The sequence below is a fragment of the Rattus norvegicus genome, chromosome 11, assembly GCF_021556685.1.
Source record: "Rattus norvegicus strain SHRSP/BbbUtx chromosome 11, alternate assembly SHRSP_T2T, whole genome shotgun sequence".
Classification (NCBI taxonomy): domain Eukaryota; kingdom Metazoa; phylum Chordata; class Mammalia; order Rodentia; family Muridae; genus Rattus; species Rattus norvegicus.
In genome coordinates this window covers 70,159,107-70,177,741 of record NC_141544.1, presented here as the reverse complement: position 1 = coordinate 70,177,741, position 18,635 = coordinate 70,159,107, and the positions used below count along the sequence as shown (strand labels likewise).

Below are 18,635 nucleotides of genomic sequence, written 5' to 3'. Positions count from 1 at the left end.
TCCTTGATATAGCATTCTATTTTCAGTTATATTAGTCCATCAATATTTTTTCTTTTCTCCATCTTTATTAAATTGAATATTTCTTATTTACATTTCAATTGTTATTACATTTCTCAGTTTCCAGGCAAACATCCCCCTAGCCCCTCCCCCTCCCCTTCTATATGAGTGTTCCCCTCCCCATCCTCTTCCCATTACTGCCCACCCCGCAACAATCCCATTCATGGGGGTTCAGTCTAGTCCATCAATATTTTTATGGCTGAATAATATTCCAGTGTATGTGTACAACATTTCATTTATTTGTACTCCCTTAATGGGTACTTTTAATTGCTCCTCTTTGATGTGCATTAATAACACAGCTGGGATCATTTGGATTCATGGTTTTCTATAAATCTATCTTCATATCTCTTGGGTATATAACTAGACTTGAGCTGCAATGTTTGACTCTTCCAAACTGCTTTCCACAAAGGCTGTAGGGCAAGCACTGTTTACATTCCCACCAGCCAAGTCTGAGGATTCCCATTTTTCTACAGCCCTTCCAATTGTCATTTTATATTTAATTTTTTTTAAGTTCAACCTTTAGAGTTTGGCAACTCATTGCAGCCTTTGATTTGCATTTTCCTGAGGGTTAGTGATGAACATCTGTTCATGCACTTCTTGGGCATCCATACCTCTTCCCTGAAAAGTGTCTATTTAAGCTCTTTACACATTTTTACGAAATTAATTTTTTTGGCTTATTTGTATGTGTGTTTGTCTATGTGCCTAAGTATGTGCACATGAGTGCACTGCCCCCAAAGGCCAGAAGAGGGCATCAGACACCCCTGAAGCTGGAGTTACAGGTGGTTGTGAGCCTCCTGAAACTGGGGCAGAGAATCAAACTCAGGTCCTCTGAAAGAGCTGGAGTCCTTCCTAACCTCTGAGCCATCTCTCCAGCCTCCTCATTAGACACGTGATTATGTCAGTCCTATGTTGATAATCCTGTTCACAACCTTATTATAGCTGCAAAACTTCTGTTGGCAGTACAAAGTGATATATTCACACATTCTGAGGATTAAGACAGGATATCCCTTCATGGTCATTATTCTGTATGCTATACTGCCTGACAGCAAGTGGGCCAACCTATGAATTCGTGACACTTTTTTTTAAAAGAGAAAGAATTCTCTAATTTCATTAGAGATGTCTTACAATTTTCAGCATACATAACCCTAACAATTTTTAAACTGTACTCCTTAGTATTTTATTCCTTTACATGCTTTTGTAGATGGAATTGTTTTTATTTTGGGCTGCTCATTGCTAGCATATAGAAATAAAATTGCTTTTGTATTTGATCTTGTATCGTGTAGTCTCATTTTGGTGTGATGAGAGCATTCAGATATGCAAGATTAAGTGGTGATGTCTGTGGGCTGTGAATCAATATCCCTGAACCAAGCGCTTTGAAGGGATGAGTTGATGGCTTATGAATTTTATCTCAAAGACGCCATTTTTCCCTAAGTGCACCATTTGGTACTGTCAATCAAATTATCATGTGAATTCAAATGATTTTTTTTAAGTTTTGTAAAAGTGAGATTGGAGGGGAGGGCAGAAGGCACAGCAGGCCGGAAGTGCTCGTGCTTTAATGCATGGTTACTCACTTTCAGATGACCGTTCCCCAGGTTGTAACACCCATCTTCTATCAAAGGGCTACTCTTCAATTATCTTTCTTTTTCTCTTAGACACCCCAGGGCCTTTGCTCTTGTTCCCTGCAAAGTCACTGCCCCCACTAGATCCTGACACAACTGAATAGCTGTGCTTCCAATTAGCTCTCTGTCAATCAAATCAAATCCAAAGCAGGGCCACTCTAGCCATTCTCAACTTTACCACTGAGTTCATTCCTCCCTAGCTTATGTCTGTGTGTTTCTCCCTTTGTAGTTGATGTGGGAGTAGAGAACATAGACTCTTATTCCTCAACCTCCAGGTTAGGATTGGACATGCAGGAGGTGACAACTAAGTATTTGTTGAGTGACAAAGCACATCACTAAGGAAAACAGTTGAGATTCAGCCTGACTGTTTCATCCAGAGGAGACTGTGGGAGAGGTCTTTCTGGTCTAATTTGCTGGTGCTGATGGGCAAGCAATTATCTAGGCTCCAAGAAGATAAAGCATTTGGCACAAGGGGCTTCACCCATGCTTGAATTAGGTTGTGGAACCCCTAAGTTTTCCATGAGGGAAGTTAAGTTAGCCCATTTAAAAAGTATCAGATGAGACTGATGCCAGGTCAGATGAGATGGGTGCACCTTGGCCATCAGTCTGGAAACTGGGCTGGCCTCATGACTTGTTCGTCCTCCAGTAGATAAGGGGGAAAGCGCTGAGCCTGTAGCTTGAGGCTTGTATTTGTCTGTTTACTCTGAGATTCCACAGTCCCAGGCTAGCCCGTTAGAATATCATGACACCAGTCTAGGATGGCCAGTTTCTTGGACCTGCCAGCAGGTTACACTGTGTGGCCACTTCCAGCTGAGATTTCCGAGCCCAGCTGTGATGAATCTAAGAGTCTCTGAATTGCATACTCCCAAGAGTTGAGTTGATGGTTTGTGTTTTTCTTCTTGAAGAAGCTGTTTTTCTAAATGCACCATTTGGAGTTATCAATCAAAATAGAACCATTAGCTGGCCCATCTTCTTCTGAGACAACTGTATACTGCATAGGTCTCTCTCTCTCTCTATATATATATATATATATATACATATATATACATATATATATATATATATTATTATTATTATTATCCAACGTTGCAGTGGATACAAGAATGAAAGATATATGAGTGACCAGGATTTAAACGGTCAGGCTTAATGAATGGCAGGGTTGTTGAAAAGAAGAAGAGAACACACATCACATATTCAGTGCTCGATTCCAAGCCTGAACATCCATTGCAGAGGGCATTAATATATTCATGCTGAAATAGGAGGTAAAAGTGGGAAGGAAATGGTAGTTCCCTGACAAGAGAGCAGAAGCTCTTAGCTCCCCAAGACCTGGGGTCATGTCTGTCACAAGTGTTTATTATCACGATCTCATAGAGTAGACTATAAATCCCACATATGTTAATAATAAACTATAAGGACTCACTGAGCAAACAGCATTAGCTGAGAGAGCTTTATTTAGTTGTATGGAAAACTTTGTTTCACTCAGTTCAGTGAAGGAGAAGTCCGCCTATTAGCATTTTCCCTCAGTCTAGTCCCCTATTTAGAATGCCAAATGGTTCTATGTCTCTGGGTTTCTATTTCAGTGTGTCTATATTTGGAAAGAGTCTCTGTTTGGGCACTTGACTGTAGCAAAGTCATTGGCAGCAAACTTTCAACAGAGTCTGAGCCCGGATTTCAAAGCTCTGCTCACCTCGGCTGCAGAATTAACAGCCTTAGAGATGGTAACAAGCAGCTAAACATTAGTTCAGTTTTTGTCCCTCTGGGTGTGGATGGTGCCTATTAGCTGACTAAAGAGAAATCATTCTGCTTTTTAAACCTAAAACATAGGAAGAAAAAGTCTGGCCAAGGAGCAGAAGACTCTTTATTGCAACACTGAAGCTCATCTGAGGCAAAATGGGAACTTTTGGCTCCCATAAATCATAGCCTTGTTTGAGTGTACACTGGTGGTCACTCTTCGTTGGCTCAGGACTGTCCCTTTTCACAGGCCTCTACTGTAACAGGACCCGAGGGACCTTAGCACAACTGACTCCAAGATGGACGTGCCATTCAGGCTGTAAAACTCAGCATTTAGATGTCCCCACCGGCCAAAATGAGAATACCTAGCCCAGCAAAGTCCATACAGTTCTGGGGAAGTCTCGAAATACATTAACCTTGCCTTTTAGCTTCTGTAGTTCCACTTCTGGTCTTATTAAATGAAGTATGTCAGCCCAGAACATCATTTTTGTGTTTAAATCTCATCCTGAGAAAGGCTCAGGCTACAACGGGGTCTGAAACACCCAGTGTAGTTGCCGGCTAATAGAGACTTTATTAGCTTGACCCCAGCTGTGATCCGTCTTCTCTGGTGGATACCCTGAAGACTCAAGGGTACACTACCTCTCAAGACTCACTTTGAGCAAGCCTGTTGAAGACTTTAAGCTCTAGAGCCAGGCTGCCTGAGTTCAAGTCCTAGCTCCTTCAGGTACTGGATGTGCTTAACCCCTCTGTGTTTCAATTTCCTCGACCTTCTGCACAGTGACAATCATAGTATCTCAGTAGTGTCTCAGGGCATCAGACGGGATAAGCTCTTGAGAGTTTAGCACACTGTCAGGCACATAGCAGGCATGCAGCTATATTTAATGCACTAATAACTGTAACTTGTTATAGCAAGTTGGTAGTCCATTCTTCATGTATATATTTTCCAGATGTGCTGTTTGCCTGTAGCCTAAGCTTTTGTTTTTAACACAGCTTTTAAAGTCAGGATCTTTGTGTAGCTAATTAAGCCTCAAACTCGCTATGTAGCCAAGGATGAATGACTTTGAACTTCCTGTCCTCCTGGCTCCAACCCCTGAGTGCTGAGCACTGAGCCCCCCATGTCGTTCTGTTTTTCACTTTGTATTATTTTTTTTTAATTTACAGAGACGTTTCAAGGATGAATAGAAAAGTAGAATGTAGAGTATCTATCAATATATCCTTTACCTTTATCCACTTGTCAGCATCTCTGTCTGTCTGTCTGTCTTTCTTCCCTTTCCTCTATCCCTTCTTCCCCTCCCTCTTATTTCTTCCCTCCCTGCCTCCCTCCCTCACTTTTTCTTCCTTCCTTTCTTCCTTCCTTTCTTTCTTCTCAGAATGGATCTCACCCAATAGCCTAGACTTTCAAGAACTCACAAGCCTCTGGTTTCTGTCACTCTAGTGTCTACACCAATAAGCCTGGCTTTAGCTCTGTTCCTCAGCTCTCCTTTCCCAAATGTATAGCACATATTCATCTACATATATGTTAATTTATATCACACACTCATCTACATGTGTGTTAATTTATAGCACATATTCATCTACATGTATGTTAATTTATGGTACTTAGTCATCTACAAATATATTAATTTGCAGTACACGCTCATCTACATGTATTATAGCATGTACTTGTCTACATGTATGCCAACTTTTTCTCATGCTATTTGAATGTCATTTGAAGTTGTTATAGATTTTTACCCTCCATATTTCTACAGAGTAAAAAAAAATCAAATTCTTCAAATTTAATGCTTGCACACACATTTATTTAATGTGTTGCTGGGTGTCGAGCCTAGGGCTTCATACATGCTAGGCAAGTGCTCTGTCACTGAGCTATATCTCAGCCCACTGTTTACTTTCTGTTCTGAGTCAGAGTCTCCCTAAGTTGCTCAGGCTGGACTTGAATTACTCTGTAGCCCAGGTTGGCCTTGAATTGGAGATCACCTCTTTTTCGTCCGGAGTAGGTAGGATTTCAGACTCTCACCTACTGTTGGTCTTCTAACTTCAACTGGCCTCAAACCGTCCTCTATGACTTATTGTTTTTCTTTTAGTGCAAGATCTAACTTGAAATCACATACTGTCTTAAGTTTCACACTAACACCTGTCACTGGGTCCTTTTGCACCCTTTATGACAGATTCTGTGTCTGATGTTTGCCCATGGTTAGATTCAAAACGTACATTCATAGGAGCTACAGGGAGTGAAGCTGGGCCTCTCTCCACGTGCTGTCATGACTGGAGGCACACACTGCTCACCTTCCCTCAGTGGCATTTATTCTAATTGACAGACCGATGTGTCTTATTTCTCTGCTACATACTCATTATTTTTCTCTCTTGACTAGTAATTTATCAAGGAACACAGTCAGGTCACACAAACATCCTGCTCCTTGTCAGAATCCTCTCCTCAACTCGGTAGACACGGACAACTATTTTTCTTTGCCTTAAAGCCAGGGTCTGGCCCACACTAGCTAACTGATCTACCACAGACTTCTTTTCCCTTCCTGGAGAGGAGGTTTCTCTGGGTAGCCTTGGCTGTCCTGGAACTTTCTCTGTTGACCAGGTTGGCCTCAAACTCACAGAAATCCATCTCCTTGTGTCTCCCAAGTGCTGGGATTAAAGGCACGTGCCACCACTGCCTGGAGACTTTTGCCCTTGAGGCAGGGTTGCCCAGGCTAAGGCTAAGACACGCCGTGTAGCTCAGGTGGGCCTTGAAGTTTCAATCCTTTCCCTCAGCCTCTGGAGTAGCTGTGAGTACAGACCTTGTTCTACTGACCATTCTTAACCTGAGTTAGTGTAGCTGTGGTGTTTGCAGATGATTTTCCAATCCCAGCATTCCCTCTGTGTTTATTAGTGAGCTCTTGATCTCTTATGGGGGAGATATACTCATTTTAATGTCCGTGTTACTGGGAGTATCTTACCCTGATGGCAGCTGTTGTTCTAAATTCTAAATTTGTTGGACTCACTGGGTATATATTTGTGGGTATTTAGATCTTTTAGATCTTTCCTCTTGTGTGTGTGTGTGTGTGTGTGTGTGTGTGTGTGTGTACAGCTCAGGCTGGCCTTGAACTCTCTCTCTAGTTCCTGTAGACTCTAAACTTGCCAATCTCCACCACACCCAGCATCCTCCTGACTTTTGGGACAAGGCAGGCCCCGGGTGGGCAGCGGGAGGTTTTGAAGGCAGTATCTGAACTTTTATGAGAGTATAGAAAAGAGTTGTTTCCTGAGTGAGAAATGGGCCTTTACTGTGCCAAGAAGGCAACAAAGAGCTCTTCTCACAGTTGGTGTGTAGCAGGGGTGTGCTTTGCCTAAGGATCTCACAGCTCTCTGCCGCCTTTGTATTTTTTTTCCTCATGTTTAAGATGAGAGGGGGAAACTCCATTTGTTTACTGTAAACTTCCTGCCAACCTTTTGTGGATGTTTCACAGAAACCATAACAAAATCAGAATTCTCAAACTTCAGCCCCGCAGAGAGAAGCAGACAGTTATAAAATTATATTTATTTATGTTTAAAATAGTGGGTGTAGGGGGGATGCTCCAAATTCTAAGGTAGGGAAATTTCCTTGCTCAAATTACTAAAGTAGGCATTCAGTTTACTTTTTGACAGAATGCTCGCTTGTTTCCAGACTCCAGTTGGAAAAAGCTGAAGATTCCCTTCTGTCTGTGGGATTTACTTCGAGTATTCTCAGGTATAAACACCGACAAGCTGCCTTACTGCTGTGGTTTCAGTTTCACAATGAACACTCTACCAGCGTGTAATGTGGGACATTGACTTCAGATCTGCAAGTGAGACAATTATTCTTTCATTCCCCAGAAGAGAAAGCTGCAGTATGAGTACAGGAGAGCAAGCATCTTGCCCACGACAGCCCTTAGTGGCCAGTCAGTGAACCCCAAAGAGAATGTTCTGAACACCACAGAGAGTCGAGGGGAAGAACCTGTGGACTTACCTCATGTGATGGACAAACACGACCAGCAGGCAGCCCAAGTAGAAGGACAAGAAAACGAATACGCTGAAAAGACTAGATTTCACATACACAGATCCTGGGGAGAGAGAAACAGCTTTGGTCAACTTGTCCTTGGAAAGAGGAGGACTATGTTGGGGACAGCACCATTTAAAGGATTGGCCTCCGTCATGTCCATTCTTAAATCCTAATGAAATGTCACTGGAGCTGAGAATTGTAGGAGCCCACCCGGATGCTACCCACAAGTGGCTTCCTAGTGATGACCACCCATGGAAGTGGGCAAGATCACTGGATACAACTCTAGAATTGAGTCCTCTCCCTCCTCTCCTTGCCTCTGTCCATCTTTTCCATTATTTCTCCTCTCCTCCCCTCTTCTTCTTTCTCTTCCCTCTTTCTTCTATTTCTCCTTCTTTATTCCCTCCACACACACCCGTTTCTGTGCTGTTGGGCCTCGTACAAGTTAGTACTCTATCACCAAAACACACCCCAGCCTTTCTTTCTCTTCAAGAAGGTCTAATCCTATCTGTAAGTTAAATAAGCTTTAATGTTCTTATGATGGCTCCACTTGAGAGGGAGACCTTGGCATTTAATGACATGATAGATCTCCCAACACAGGACTTTCTCCACCCCACTCCAGAGCCAAAACCAACCTTTGACAGATGGGACAATGGTCACTTTCAGGTTCTTTGATCGTTGTAGGTTCCAGGTCTGATTTTCATTTTCTGGTTAAAAAAACAAACAAATATAAGCAATCAAACAAAGACAAACAAAAGCCAAAACAACAACATACAAACCAACAAGGCACAGAACACAATGGATCAGACATTAGACTTTCACCCTCCATTCAGTTATATCATACAATGTATTATACAAAGTCCACTCTGATCGATGTACAAGAACTGGAGGAAGATCCAACATCTAACATGTTAGATGTCCCTCTGATGAAGATCTCAGACTGGCCTTTGCTTGGGTGCATTTCTGTAGCACCAACTGACATAAATGAAATTGAACCTTATTATATATTGAACCAATTTATTAATGAAGTAGCCTCCCTTCTCCAATGTGGAACATTGGACCTTTCTCTGGATGTCCACAGACATCTCAAGAGAAGTGTGCCCGAACCAGACAGCTACACTCTTCTTAGCTTGCACTTTTCCTTGCCAGCAAAAATGTTTTCCTTTACACAGCCATCAAAGGCCTTGGCGTTCACTCGGGAACATTAGACAACACTGGTAAGCCTATAGAGCTACATAATTAAGAGATTAAAGTACACGCAGGCAGAAATGTCACCCGACACCGAGGGAGCCATACTACACTCAACAGAAAACGCCCTCTGTGTGGGTGACATATGGCCCATTAGCAGGAGGTCTGTGTTCTCAATTAGCAGTCTACTCTCTGGGCAATGCAACGATGTGCATTTGCATCAGAACTTATGTAACCCCTGGTTATTGGGATAAGTCATCACACTTGGCTTTCTCATTGTCTTGTGAAATACAATTTTGGCAATTGGGATAAAACTAGATTTTCCTTGTACATCCTTGTAGAAGGGCTGACTGGCGAGGCATATAGGAAATGGATTTTATTATTTCATTTACTCCTCCCACTCCTCCGTGTGTGTGTGTGTGTGTGTGTGTGTGTGTGTGTGTGTGTGTGTGTGTGTGCTTGCTGGAGTTGAGTTTCCCTTTCTACCACATAGAATGCAGGGATGGGCCTCGGGTCAGTTGTCTTGTCAGTAAGCACCATCCCATTGACCTGGGAAACAGATCCCTTTGCATTTACATCTCGGAAGCAAATGAAATGCCTACTAAGTGACCTCACTTCATATGGACTGGTATAAGACTTTCAAAAAGTTGAAAAGCTGCACAAAACCAATCCAATCAATGTTCTAGCATAGAGGGCACAGGAGCTCATGAACCTCTACTGGGGAGTTATTGACAGTTGCTGGCTTCTGTATAAGGGAAAAAGTGTGGCCCCTGATAGATTGGCCCTCCTCCAGTGGATGACCCCACACCCAGAATAAACAGTCATTACAAACTGGACGCTACGTGTTATTTAACAAAATACATATTACATAGGACATGGCATTGGGAGGAAGTGGAGAGGCGATGGATAGATCCGAGAAGAGTTAGGAGTAGAAGTGGGGGTTGAATATGATTAAAATGCATTGTATAAAATGCTCAAGGAGTTAAAGTATTATATTAGAAAGCTGAAGGTACTAAGGGACATTTTGTAATACCAATACTACCTTTAGATGTGGAGTTAACTTTATTTTATTTTTTATCCAAATGTCTCTAGTGCCTTGTTGAGTTGCTGCTGTTAGGCCCTCGGTAAGAACTAGAGATGAGCTTCTGGCCTCCTTTCCTCCCCTCCCAAGTATCTCTCAGTGCCTCTTACCTTGGATGGAGAATGATCCACCACATGCATAATCTTCAGGCTTTATCACAAACACCACGAAGAACTGCTCATCTGGAAAATCCTTCTTCTGTGTAAGACATAACAACCTCATGATTCACAGGGAAGAAAGACAGCCAGGAGGAAACAGTCCAGAGGGTTGAGGAGCGGTAAGGAAAAGGAAGAAAAGGATAGGTCACCCCCTGCTCTCTAAGTCCCCAGAAAGGGCTCCCACATTCTCACACTTCAGACCATCCATGAACATTAATTACTTCATCCAAGAAATGAATATAAGTGGATACATGGAGAATTTAAAAATCTGTGCCCACATGAGGACTTAAAATCTAATGAAAAGTAACTTGTCTAAAATCATGCAGTAAATAGTTAAATAAATGGCGCAGGTGAGGGAGTCAAAGGACTTGGGTTAGGACTGATCTGTGATCTTGATTTCTCTACCTGTGCTGTTTCAGTCCTGGGTCATGAGTTAATTCCCTATTCGTGTAAGTGGGGTTGACAAGATAACCATACATTATAGTCCTTTAACTCAGGCATTTTTGTCATGTTCAAATTTCTGATATTGTGCTTAGTTCACTGAATGTCTAAAACCCAAAGCACAAGTCCAGAACAATAACAATTTACTGCCAAATACACTGGAGGTAGCCATACTCTAGTTACGGCTCTGCTTTGCCTTCATTAACCTGGGAAGAGAGATGATGGGCTGAGGAAAGGGTCTTCCTAAGATGGGTCTACAGGCAAATCTGTGGAACATTTTCTTCATTAATGGCTAATGTGGGAGGCCCCAGCACTCTGTGGATGGTGTCCTGGGCAGGTGGTTCTGGGTTATGTAAAAAACTAGCTGAATGAACCATGGAAAGAAAACCAGTAAGGAGCACTCCTCCATGACTCCTACTTCATTTCCTGCCTCCAGGTTCCTGCCTTGACTTCCCGCCCTTGATTTCCTGCATGATGAACTGTGATGTGACATGGAGGTGTAAGCCTTTTCCTTCCCAAGTTTTGGTCATGATGTTTTATACAGCATTGGAAAGCAAAGGAACACCTACTCTACTGTTGTTGTTTGTTTGTTTTGTCCTTTTATATTTGAGGGATCACATCGTTCTGATATGCTAAGGAAGACATAAACATGAACAGCAAGACATGTAGGGTATTAAATCCTTGATGCTCAAACCTTGAAGTTTGACTGACAGAAATTTTTAGGTCTGATATCTAAATGATACCTAGTTTCTCTCCATTTTTTGTGGATTAATCAAAAAGCGATGTTGCCCTATGCTACAGGGACAGTCCAGGTCACAGATTTCTTAAGTACCAACCTAGAGACTAGGATAGACTGTCTCTTGGAATATGATGGCATAATATATGTACATTTTTGCTATAAAACGCCACTGAAGTATGAGTTTGGTTACAAAAACCAAAAGGTCAAAGTGCTCCCCAAATAGGGCCCATATGCCTTTGGATCTGTTATTCTGTCTAGAGTTCAGCCCAACTTTTGGTGAGTGTTACTGGTAGCAATTATTATAATACGTTCAAATGCTTTAACTGACTGTAATAAACTTTATCCTAAATTGCCACACCTCACTGAGTAAATTGGAACCATCTGGCCTTATCCCTATAAGCAACCTGTCAGATTTATTTCCTACAGCACTGTAGATCTCTAAGAACCCCCAAGGGGATAAAAGAACACCTGGAAGGGTAGCATTGTCCACCACCACCAAGGCACTGACTGCAGACAGAGCACTATTCAGTTTAAAACCAATCCAAGGTACACATGAACAGGTTTCTCCTTTGGTCGAGTGGGCAAGTAACTACCAGTTGGACCCCATGACTATTGGGACCTCAGAAGCAATGTCTCACCTGCAGCGTGATGGCAGCTTGTTTGGTCATGGACTGATAGACACCATTGAATTCCACATCATGGTCTAAATCATACACTGGACACTAAAGCACATGAGAGACAAAAGAGAGGGTATCAGCAGTGTCACCCGGTGGGTGTTCTTCCATAGGTAGGTGTCAGCGCTCTGCCACCGGGATCACATGCCAGGGGAATCAAATTAATCTAGACACCATGGAAACTTTTCTGCGGAATAGTCACAAAATGGTCCTCTTAAAGCTTGGTCTTTGCATGGTAGAGTGGCACACTCCTTTAATCCCATCACTCATGAGACAGAGGCAGGCAGATCTCTGAGTTTGAGGCCAGCCTGGTCTACAGAGTGAGTTGCAGGACAGCCAGGGCTACACAGAGAAACCCTGTCTCAAAACACAAACAAACAAAAAACAAAACAAAACCCCTTGAACTTTGACCTAAAATATCAGAGTCACTCTCTATTCAAGAGAATTATAAAAAGATTGCTTTAACGTATATAACATCCTCCCCTCTTCTTTTTGGTTGATGTTTTATAATACAGAAAGGATCTGATGTTACAATAACAATCTAAAACCAAAACAGGTGGTAGGTTTTTATTTTATTTTTCTCATTGAACTCAAAACTAGGTTTTCTTTATTTCTCTCTTGCCTTCTTTTCTTTGTATTGGTGAGAAGCCAGCTACTTCTTATCTCTCATCAGTGTCAGCAAACACGGACTGCCCACTCAGGTACATGGGCGTTATTTGGTATGTTGTTATTATTTGGGTTTTGGGGGAGATGAATGATAAGAGGATGACACAAGTCCACAGCCTGTCTATTCTGGAACTCTGTAATCTTACATGCTGGGGGGCTGACATGACAGTAACGGGGCTCACCATGATGTTCTGAACGGAGACAACTGAACACGGATAAGCCTTCTCAGACACCACTTTAATGATAACGGAGTCCACATCTTCAGGAAATTTGTATAGAAAATACTGAGAATGAGAAAATGAGAAACGTGCGTGATGTATTAATCTTAGGGAATGTTTAAAGAAACTCAAACTATCATCCTTCATGCTTGGGGTGGTTTTCTCTACCATTAGGTGTGCATTTCCGATGCAGAGTTCAGTAACTGGCCACTGTTTCAGGCTTCTGTTCATCTCTTACATATTGACCAATGACCTGTTCCCCACCAGACGCCACTGTGCAGACACGAGGAGGAGTGCAGCGGAGTGAGTGGCCATGTCTACAAGGCTGCCTTTCCATTTTGTGAGGTGGACATTTCTTATCAACCAGCTTATAATGGGCTTGGCTCTAAGTTTTCTTCTTAGGCACCCTGCTGTCAGCCTCCTTCAAAGTCAGAGATAGATACACAGGATGTGACGTCAGACAACAGCTCTTACTGTGTGGTAGTTGTGAAATGTGAAACCACATCTTGAATAGCAGATGTTCCTGTTCCTCAAGAATTTTGACCTTGTTAGAAGGAAGAATTAGCTTTAGGTCAGCCTTTCCTAAAACTTTTGGTAAAGAATTCTTTCCCTGACTGAGAAATTCTTGAGAATTCTACATTGAACGATTAAGTTTGACATTGTTGACATTGAGCCCTTGAAATATGTCCATGACTTTGGGTAAATGTATCTTTCAACTATCAGTATGAAAGACCCCAGTTTAGCAGCAGTAACACCATTTTGCAAGGCTGTACTTAAGATGACTGGTTCAGGGAAAGGTTAGAACACTGAGTACACAGCGGCTGCCAAGCAGGATGTGTTTGGTTGAAGGCCTGGCAACAGGACGACTGCGGTTGAGCACCTGACAATGAAAAAAAAGCCCCGGGAGAGGTCCCACACCTTGGTGGGGGGCCGAGTCAGTCGTTATGTTCCAAGAAGGTAGCTAAGAAACTTGCCCCCGGGCTGAACCCTTGGGGGGCCGAGTCAGCTGTTATGTTTCAGGAAGGTAGCTAGGAAACTTGCCCCCGGGCTAAACCCTTGCCATATTAGAATCCACCAATTATATCCCTGTAACCATACATCTGCTTCTGTATGCTTGCTTCTGCTCCCCAAAATCCTATAAAAAGCCCATCCTTGGTTCCGTGGGGCACGCCAGTCCCCCGAGAGACTGAAGCGCCCACAGGTGCCTGTGCCTGTGTATCCCGACAATAAACCAAATCCTCTTGCTGATTGCATCCTGTGGTGTCTCGGTCTGGTCATTAGAGTTGGAGGGTCTCCATCCCGAGGGAAAGTTCTCCCTGAGAGCTTTTCAAGTAGACCCCTCCCGTGTGTGTGTGTGTGTGTGTGTGTGTGTGTGTGTGTGTGTGTGTGTGTGTGTGTGTGTGAGAGAGAGAGAGAGAGAGAGAGAGAGAGAGAGAGAGAGAGAGAGAGAAGTGGTGTGCCTATAAAGGCCAGAGAGGGCGCCCACTAAGACAGAAGGCAAGCTATGTGTGTTCACAAGCAGCCCAAGGTGGGTGCTGGCAATCACACTCCAGTCTTTTGTGGGAGCAATGTGTACTCTTGACCTCTGAGCTATCTCTCCTAACTCACAAGCAGCATTGCTAACAGAAAGACGTGACACTACTGACCTACCTCAGTTACAAATCCATTGGAAAAACACATTAATTTTTAAACATTTTAAACATTTAAAAATGGGGGATGTGTGTGTGAGGAGAATTTAACCCAATAATTTCAAGTGTGGCAACTTTATGAGAAACATCAAATTTGTGACTAAGGTTTTGTGGAAACCTTCCCAAACAGTTCTGATATCTTACAGACTTGGTAAACATATCACTTTTAAAAAGAGATAAGAAAGCCAAAATTTGATTTGTATTCTAATATGGCCTTTACTAATGCTGTTTTGAGAACCAATTCAATATAAATAGAAAGTCAAAATTTTTAAAAAGCCATTCACATTCCTGTTTAGAAATCTTTCCATGCCATGTATGAGTATATTTTGGGGCACAATTCAAATACAAATAGAGTTATTCCAAGGAGAAGCCTAGGTGTCCTAGGGTGCTCTCAGGACAGCCATACTGTGTAACTAAATTACTGTGAGCAACGAACATATATTACTAGATTTTTTTTTTGGTAAACTGCCAATATTTTTGAACACCTATAAATATATCAAACTATTATCAGCCTTATTTATCTCTAAATTACTACAAAGTCAAAGGGATGTTTTAGACTCCTGCCTCAAAATATGTTTTAATCAGAAAGAAACATTCTGTTTTTATTTTATGTGTATGTTTTGTTTGCATCTATGTCTGTGTACCCACATGCATACAATGCCCCTGGAGGCCAGAGGAAAGCATTATATCCCCTAGAATTAGAATCAAATGCTGTTATGAACCACCGTGTGGGTACTAGGAACCAAATTGGGGTCATCTACAAAAGCAGCAAAGTGCCCTTAATTGTTGACCCACATATCTAGGTCCCCTAAATATCCCTTGAATTTAAGTGGTCACTAACTATTAAGAAGAACAAATTGTGCCCTGCTATCTTTCTTGCCAGTATGTACCTAAGATGACTTTCATAGAAAGGAACTTTAAATCTTAGTTTTGTTGAGGGTCAGGTGTGTGTGTGTGTGTGTGTGTGTGTGTGTGTGTGTGTGTGTGAGCTAGAACACTCGCTTAGCATGTACAAGGTCCAGAGTCAATCCCCAGAACTGCAAACAAAAGTGGGCATTCATTTACTCAGGTTTGGGAGCACTGCCTTGTATAACTACTCTCAACGTGATCAATGACATCATGTGGGCCATTTGAAATCCGCCATCGTAGAGAACAAAAAGGCCTTATGCACACAGATAAGCACCAGAGAGGCCAGGGTAGTGAAACACACGGCTTACCTCTTCAATGGAACGAGGTGCACCGCTGCTTTTCCTGGAATGCCAGGGATGATGGACTTTTACAACCCTGTGATCGCTTGCTGTCTGAGGAGACAGGCTCTGCCCCTATCTCCCAGAATTTTTGTTTTTAATTATCCCAGACCCGTTTCCCCTAAATCATGAGCACTGCTTTTAGGCCATAAAACCAATCAATCAGGACTGATGTCAAACCTAAGTGACTTCTATGTTGTCTTAGGGCCAATGCTGACACCCACAGCTTGTATGTTTACTTCAGTCAAAAATCCCTGGACCTTAAGTCTTGGGCACTATCTCTGGGTCAAAAGTACCCATTCTTGTGAAGGAAGCCGGATGTACTTTGTAAAGAATCTCAGCGTCAATATACCTTAAACTGTTGTGTGCTTGGGATTGAGTTGTTACCTGAATTCCCTTTTCTAAAACTGTGCCATGCTTGAATATAGAAATGATGTGGGCCAGACTCTAGTTGCCCTGCTCCAGCATCCAGTTCACTAAAACAAGGCTGAGACGACTTTCATTCTTACCCCATCCTGGTTGTTTTCCTGTCTGCTGTAAAGCCTGCAGGGGAATCACCACAAGCTGCAGTGGAGGAATTTATACCCCAGGAATAGACAGAAGCTACACTACTAGATGTGAAGTACGTACAAGCGCATCAATGATTGTAATAGACTTATGACAGTCCATAATATTTATTATCACCAGTTTTACTGTGTTCAAAACAAAAGCTAGGTGACCCTTCCTGAGCAAACTCATAGTAAAGCCTTCAGACATATAGCATAGGTATTGTGGCTGTAGACCAGTCTTTTGTTTTTGTTTCAAGATGGTGCCTTAGTATGAAGCTCAGGCAAGCTTGGAACTTGAGTGTAGCTCGGTCTGGCCTCTAGCTCACACTTCTCTGGCCTTGGTGAAGATGTTTAAAGTGGTAGGATGATGGTGTGGACCACTATGAGGGGCCAAGAAGCCATTTTGAACTTGTTACATATAGATTTTTTTGGAAGCCACAAAAGAAAAGAAAAGGTAGTTAGAAATGTCATCAGAAAAACGGCCTCAAAAAGAGTTTCATCTATCTGTTCTGCTTGAGGTTATTTTTTATTGGGGAATGCATAAAAATAGCTAATTATTTTTACTGACGGGGACTCAAATCCAGTCTGCCAATATTGCAGCAGGAATGGGAGTCTTTTATTTTTATATTTTCAGCACAGCCGTGGCATATGTTTGCTGTTCTTCCATGCTCTGTCTCCCCACCCCATCTCAACCACCAGGTCTACAATCCCCAAGTTTGTGTTGTTTGTCTCCTCATCCTTCCCACAGCACTTAGTACTGACCATCCAACATCCCCTGCGACATATCAGACACGTGACTTTACTCAATGACACACCTAGGAACGCTAGTGTGCTTCCCATTTGTCCCAATAAAGGTGGTAAGATTAAATGCTGTGTCCAAGATCCCACTAAGAATACATAAGGCAAGCTCCGGGATAGTAACACAGACTGAGTTCACTCTCCCTGTGCCATGTAGGCTCTAGTTAACTATGGGAGCCCTTTACTTACCTGAGGTTGAGAGGGGCTGGCAGTGAAGTAGAAGGCAACATTCGTCCTGAGAAATATGAGGGGAAAATGAGAGAAAAGAATGAGTTAGCAAGCAAGAACTAGTTACTTAAAGGAGAACAACCTTAACCTAGATGCCCGGTGCCTTACTCTTTATGAAAAACATTTGGTTCTGCAATCTGATAAACGTAAAGGAGGCTTTGTGTTTTCAACAATAACGAATGATGAAATTGGGGAAGATGATTGTTTTTACATCTTTAAATATCCATTAGGTCATTTTGGTTGCCTCTGCCTCTGGACTCTCTTAAGATATTCCAATCAAGTAATATAATCAATCAAACTTGATCCTGAGAAGTGGGTAGCAAGAGAGGAACTGCAGGCATGAGTCCTTTTGTAGGCGCCACTCCATGATAACTTTAATGGATCCACACCAAAAGAGCAGTGCTTTAAAATCAGGATAAATAGATGGCCACTGTGGGACAATCGTCAGGAGTAGCACTAAGCTCTTCTTGCCCTGAACTTCTCCCCAGTCTCTTGCAACGCCTGCTGAATTCTGCAAAATTTCATCCTCTTTGGCTTTAGGTTTGTCTTCTAAAGCCCATCTATAAAATAAAAGTACCATCCAACGAACACAATGACGTTACTTGCTCTCTAAATGGAGTTTCCTGTGACTAGGTTTGTCATATACTAAGACAGCAAGGATCCAGGCACAGGGAGAAGGAGAGGGTTAGAATTTTGTAAGAGGCATAAGGTTTTGTAGCACCAAGTGCTTCACAGTGTGAACGTCTTTGAAGTATTTCAAGAGGCTGGGAAATACAAAGACGAATTTGTTTTCCACAAGGGCTGCCCTTTTGCACATGCTCTTTGTGGCTCTGGCCTCATCTTATCACGGTAGATCACTCTCAACTCCACCACACCTGAGCTTCCAAGACTGATGAAAGGGCCACCCTCCTATCGTGTACCCCTCCTTGCATTGCTGTGTCTGAACCTGAACTTCTAGGTTCTTCACCATCTTCATTCCCTAGGATTCTCTGAAGACTTTCCTTCTGTTTTTTGCAGAGCTGGCAGTAGTTACAACATCAACAGTATGTCCATGGAGATGAAACAATATTTGCTAGTGTGGCCTTGACTGAAGTGAGCAGGGTGTATCATATCACAGGCCCCCACTAGTTAACAGCACAAAGCTAAGAAAACCCACTGGCATTTCTAGTGTTAGAGCAAGGGGCATCAAAAGTTTCCATTCATTTCTTTTAAAATGAAACAGGAAACAAATGCTTACTTGAGAGATTAAACCCCACTTTGTTCAGCTGCTTGGACTGGTAAAGTAAGGGAAGAGGGGAAAGAAAGACTCTTGAGTCAGGAGAGGAGATGCACGTAAGGAGAATAGAGAAGAGAACAGACAGAAGGGTGTGTGGAGGAATGACGTAAGAAGAAGGAAGTGTTTACAGGAGAGTAATAAAATAGAAGACGAAAGAAAAGGCAGAGTGCATGGAGAGCCAGGGACCAACGGTCAGTAGTTTAGAGTGAAGGAACAAGAGTCACAGGACCTTAAGTCTCACATCAGTGAGCTCCTGCAGGCACAGAGGGTGTTCCAAG

At 42.5% G+C, this 18,635-nt stretch overlaps 1 protein-coding gene across 3 annotated transcripts in view; it reads right to left on the bottom strand.

The window, feature by feature from the left end:
• Sidt1 (SID1 transmembrane family, member 1) overlaps positions 1 to 18,635 on the bottom strand; it is a 98,311-nt gene that overhangs the window by 33,279 nt on the left and 46,397 nt on the right. For 2 of the 3 annotated variants that reach the window (XM_087575837.1, XM_087575838.1), the window contains exons 4-9: positions 17,043 to 17,088; positions 12,537 to 12,638; positions 11,653 to 11,736; positions 9,787 to 9,874; positions 8,043 to 8,114; positions 7,378 to 7,471 (exon numbers count right to left, since the gene is read on the bottom strand). In XM_087575837.1, coding sequence (XP_087431963.1) covers positions 7,378 to 7,471; positions 8,043 to 8,114; positions 9,787 to 9,874; positions 11,653 to 11,736; positions 12,537 to 12,638; positions 17,043 to 17,088 — 486 coding nt within the window. 3 annotated transcript variants of the gene reach the window in all.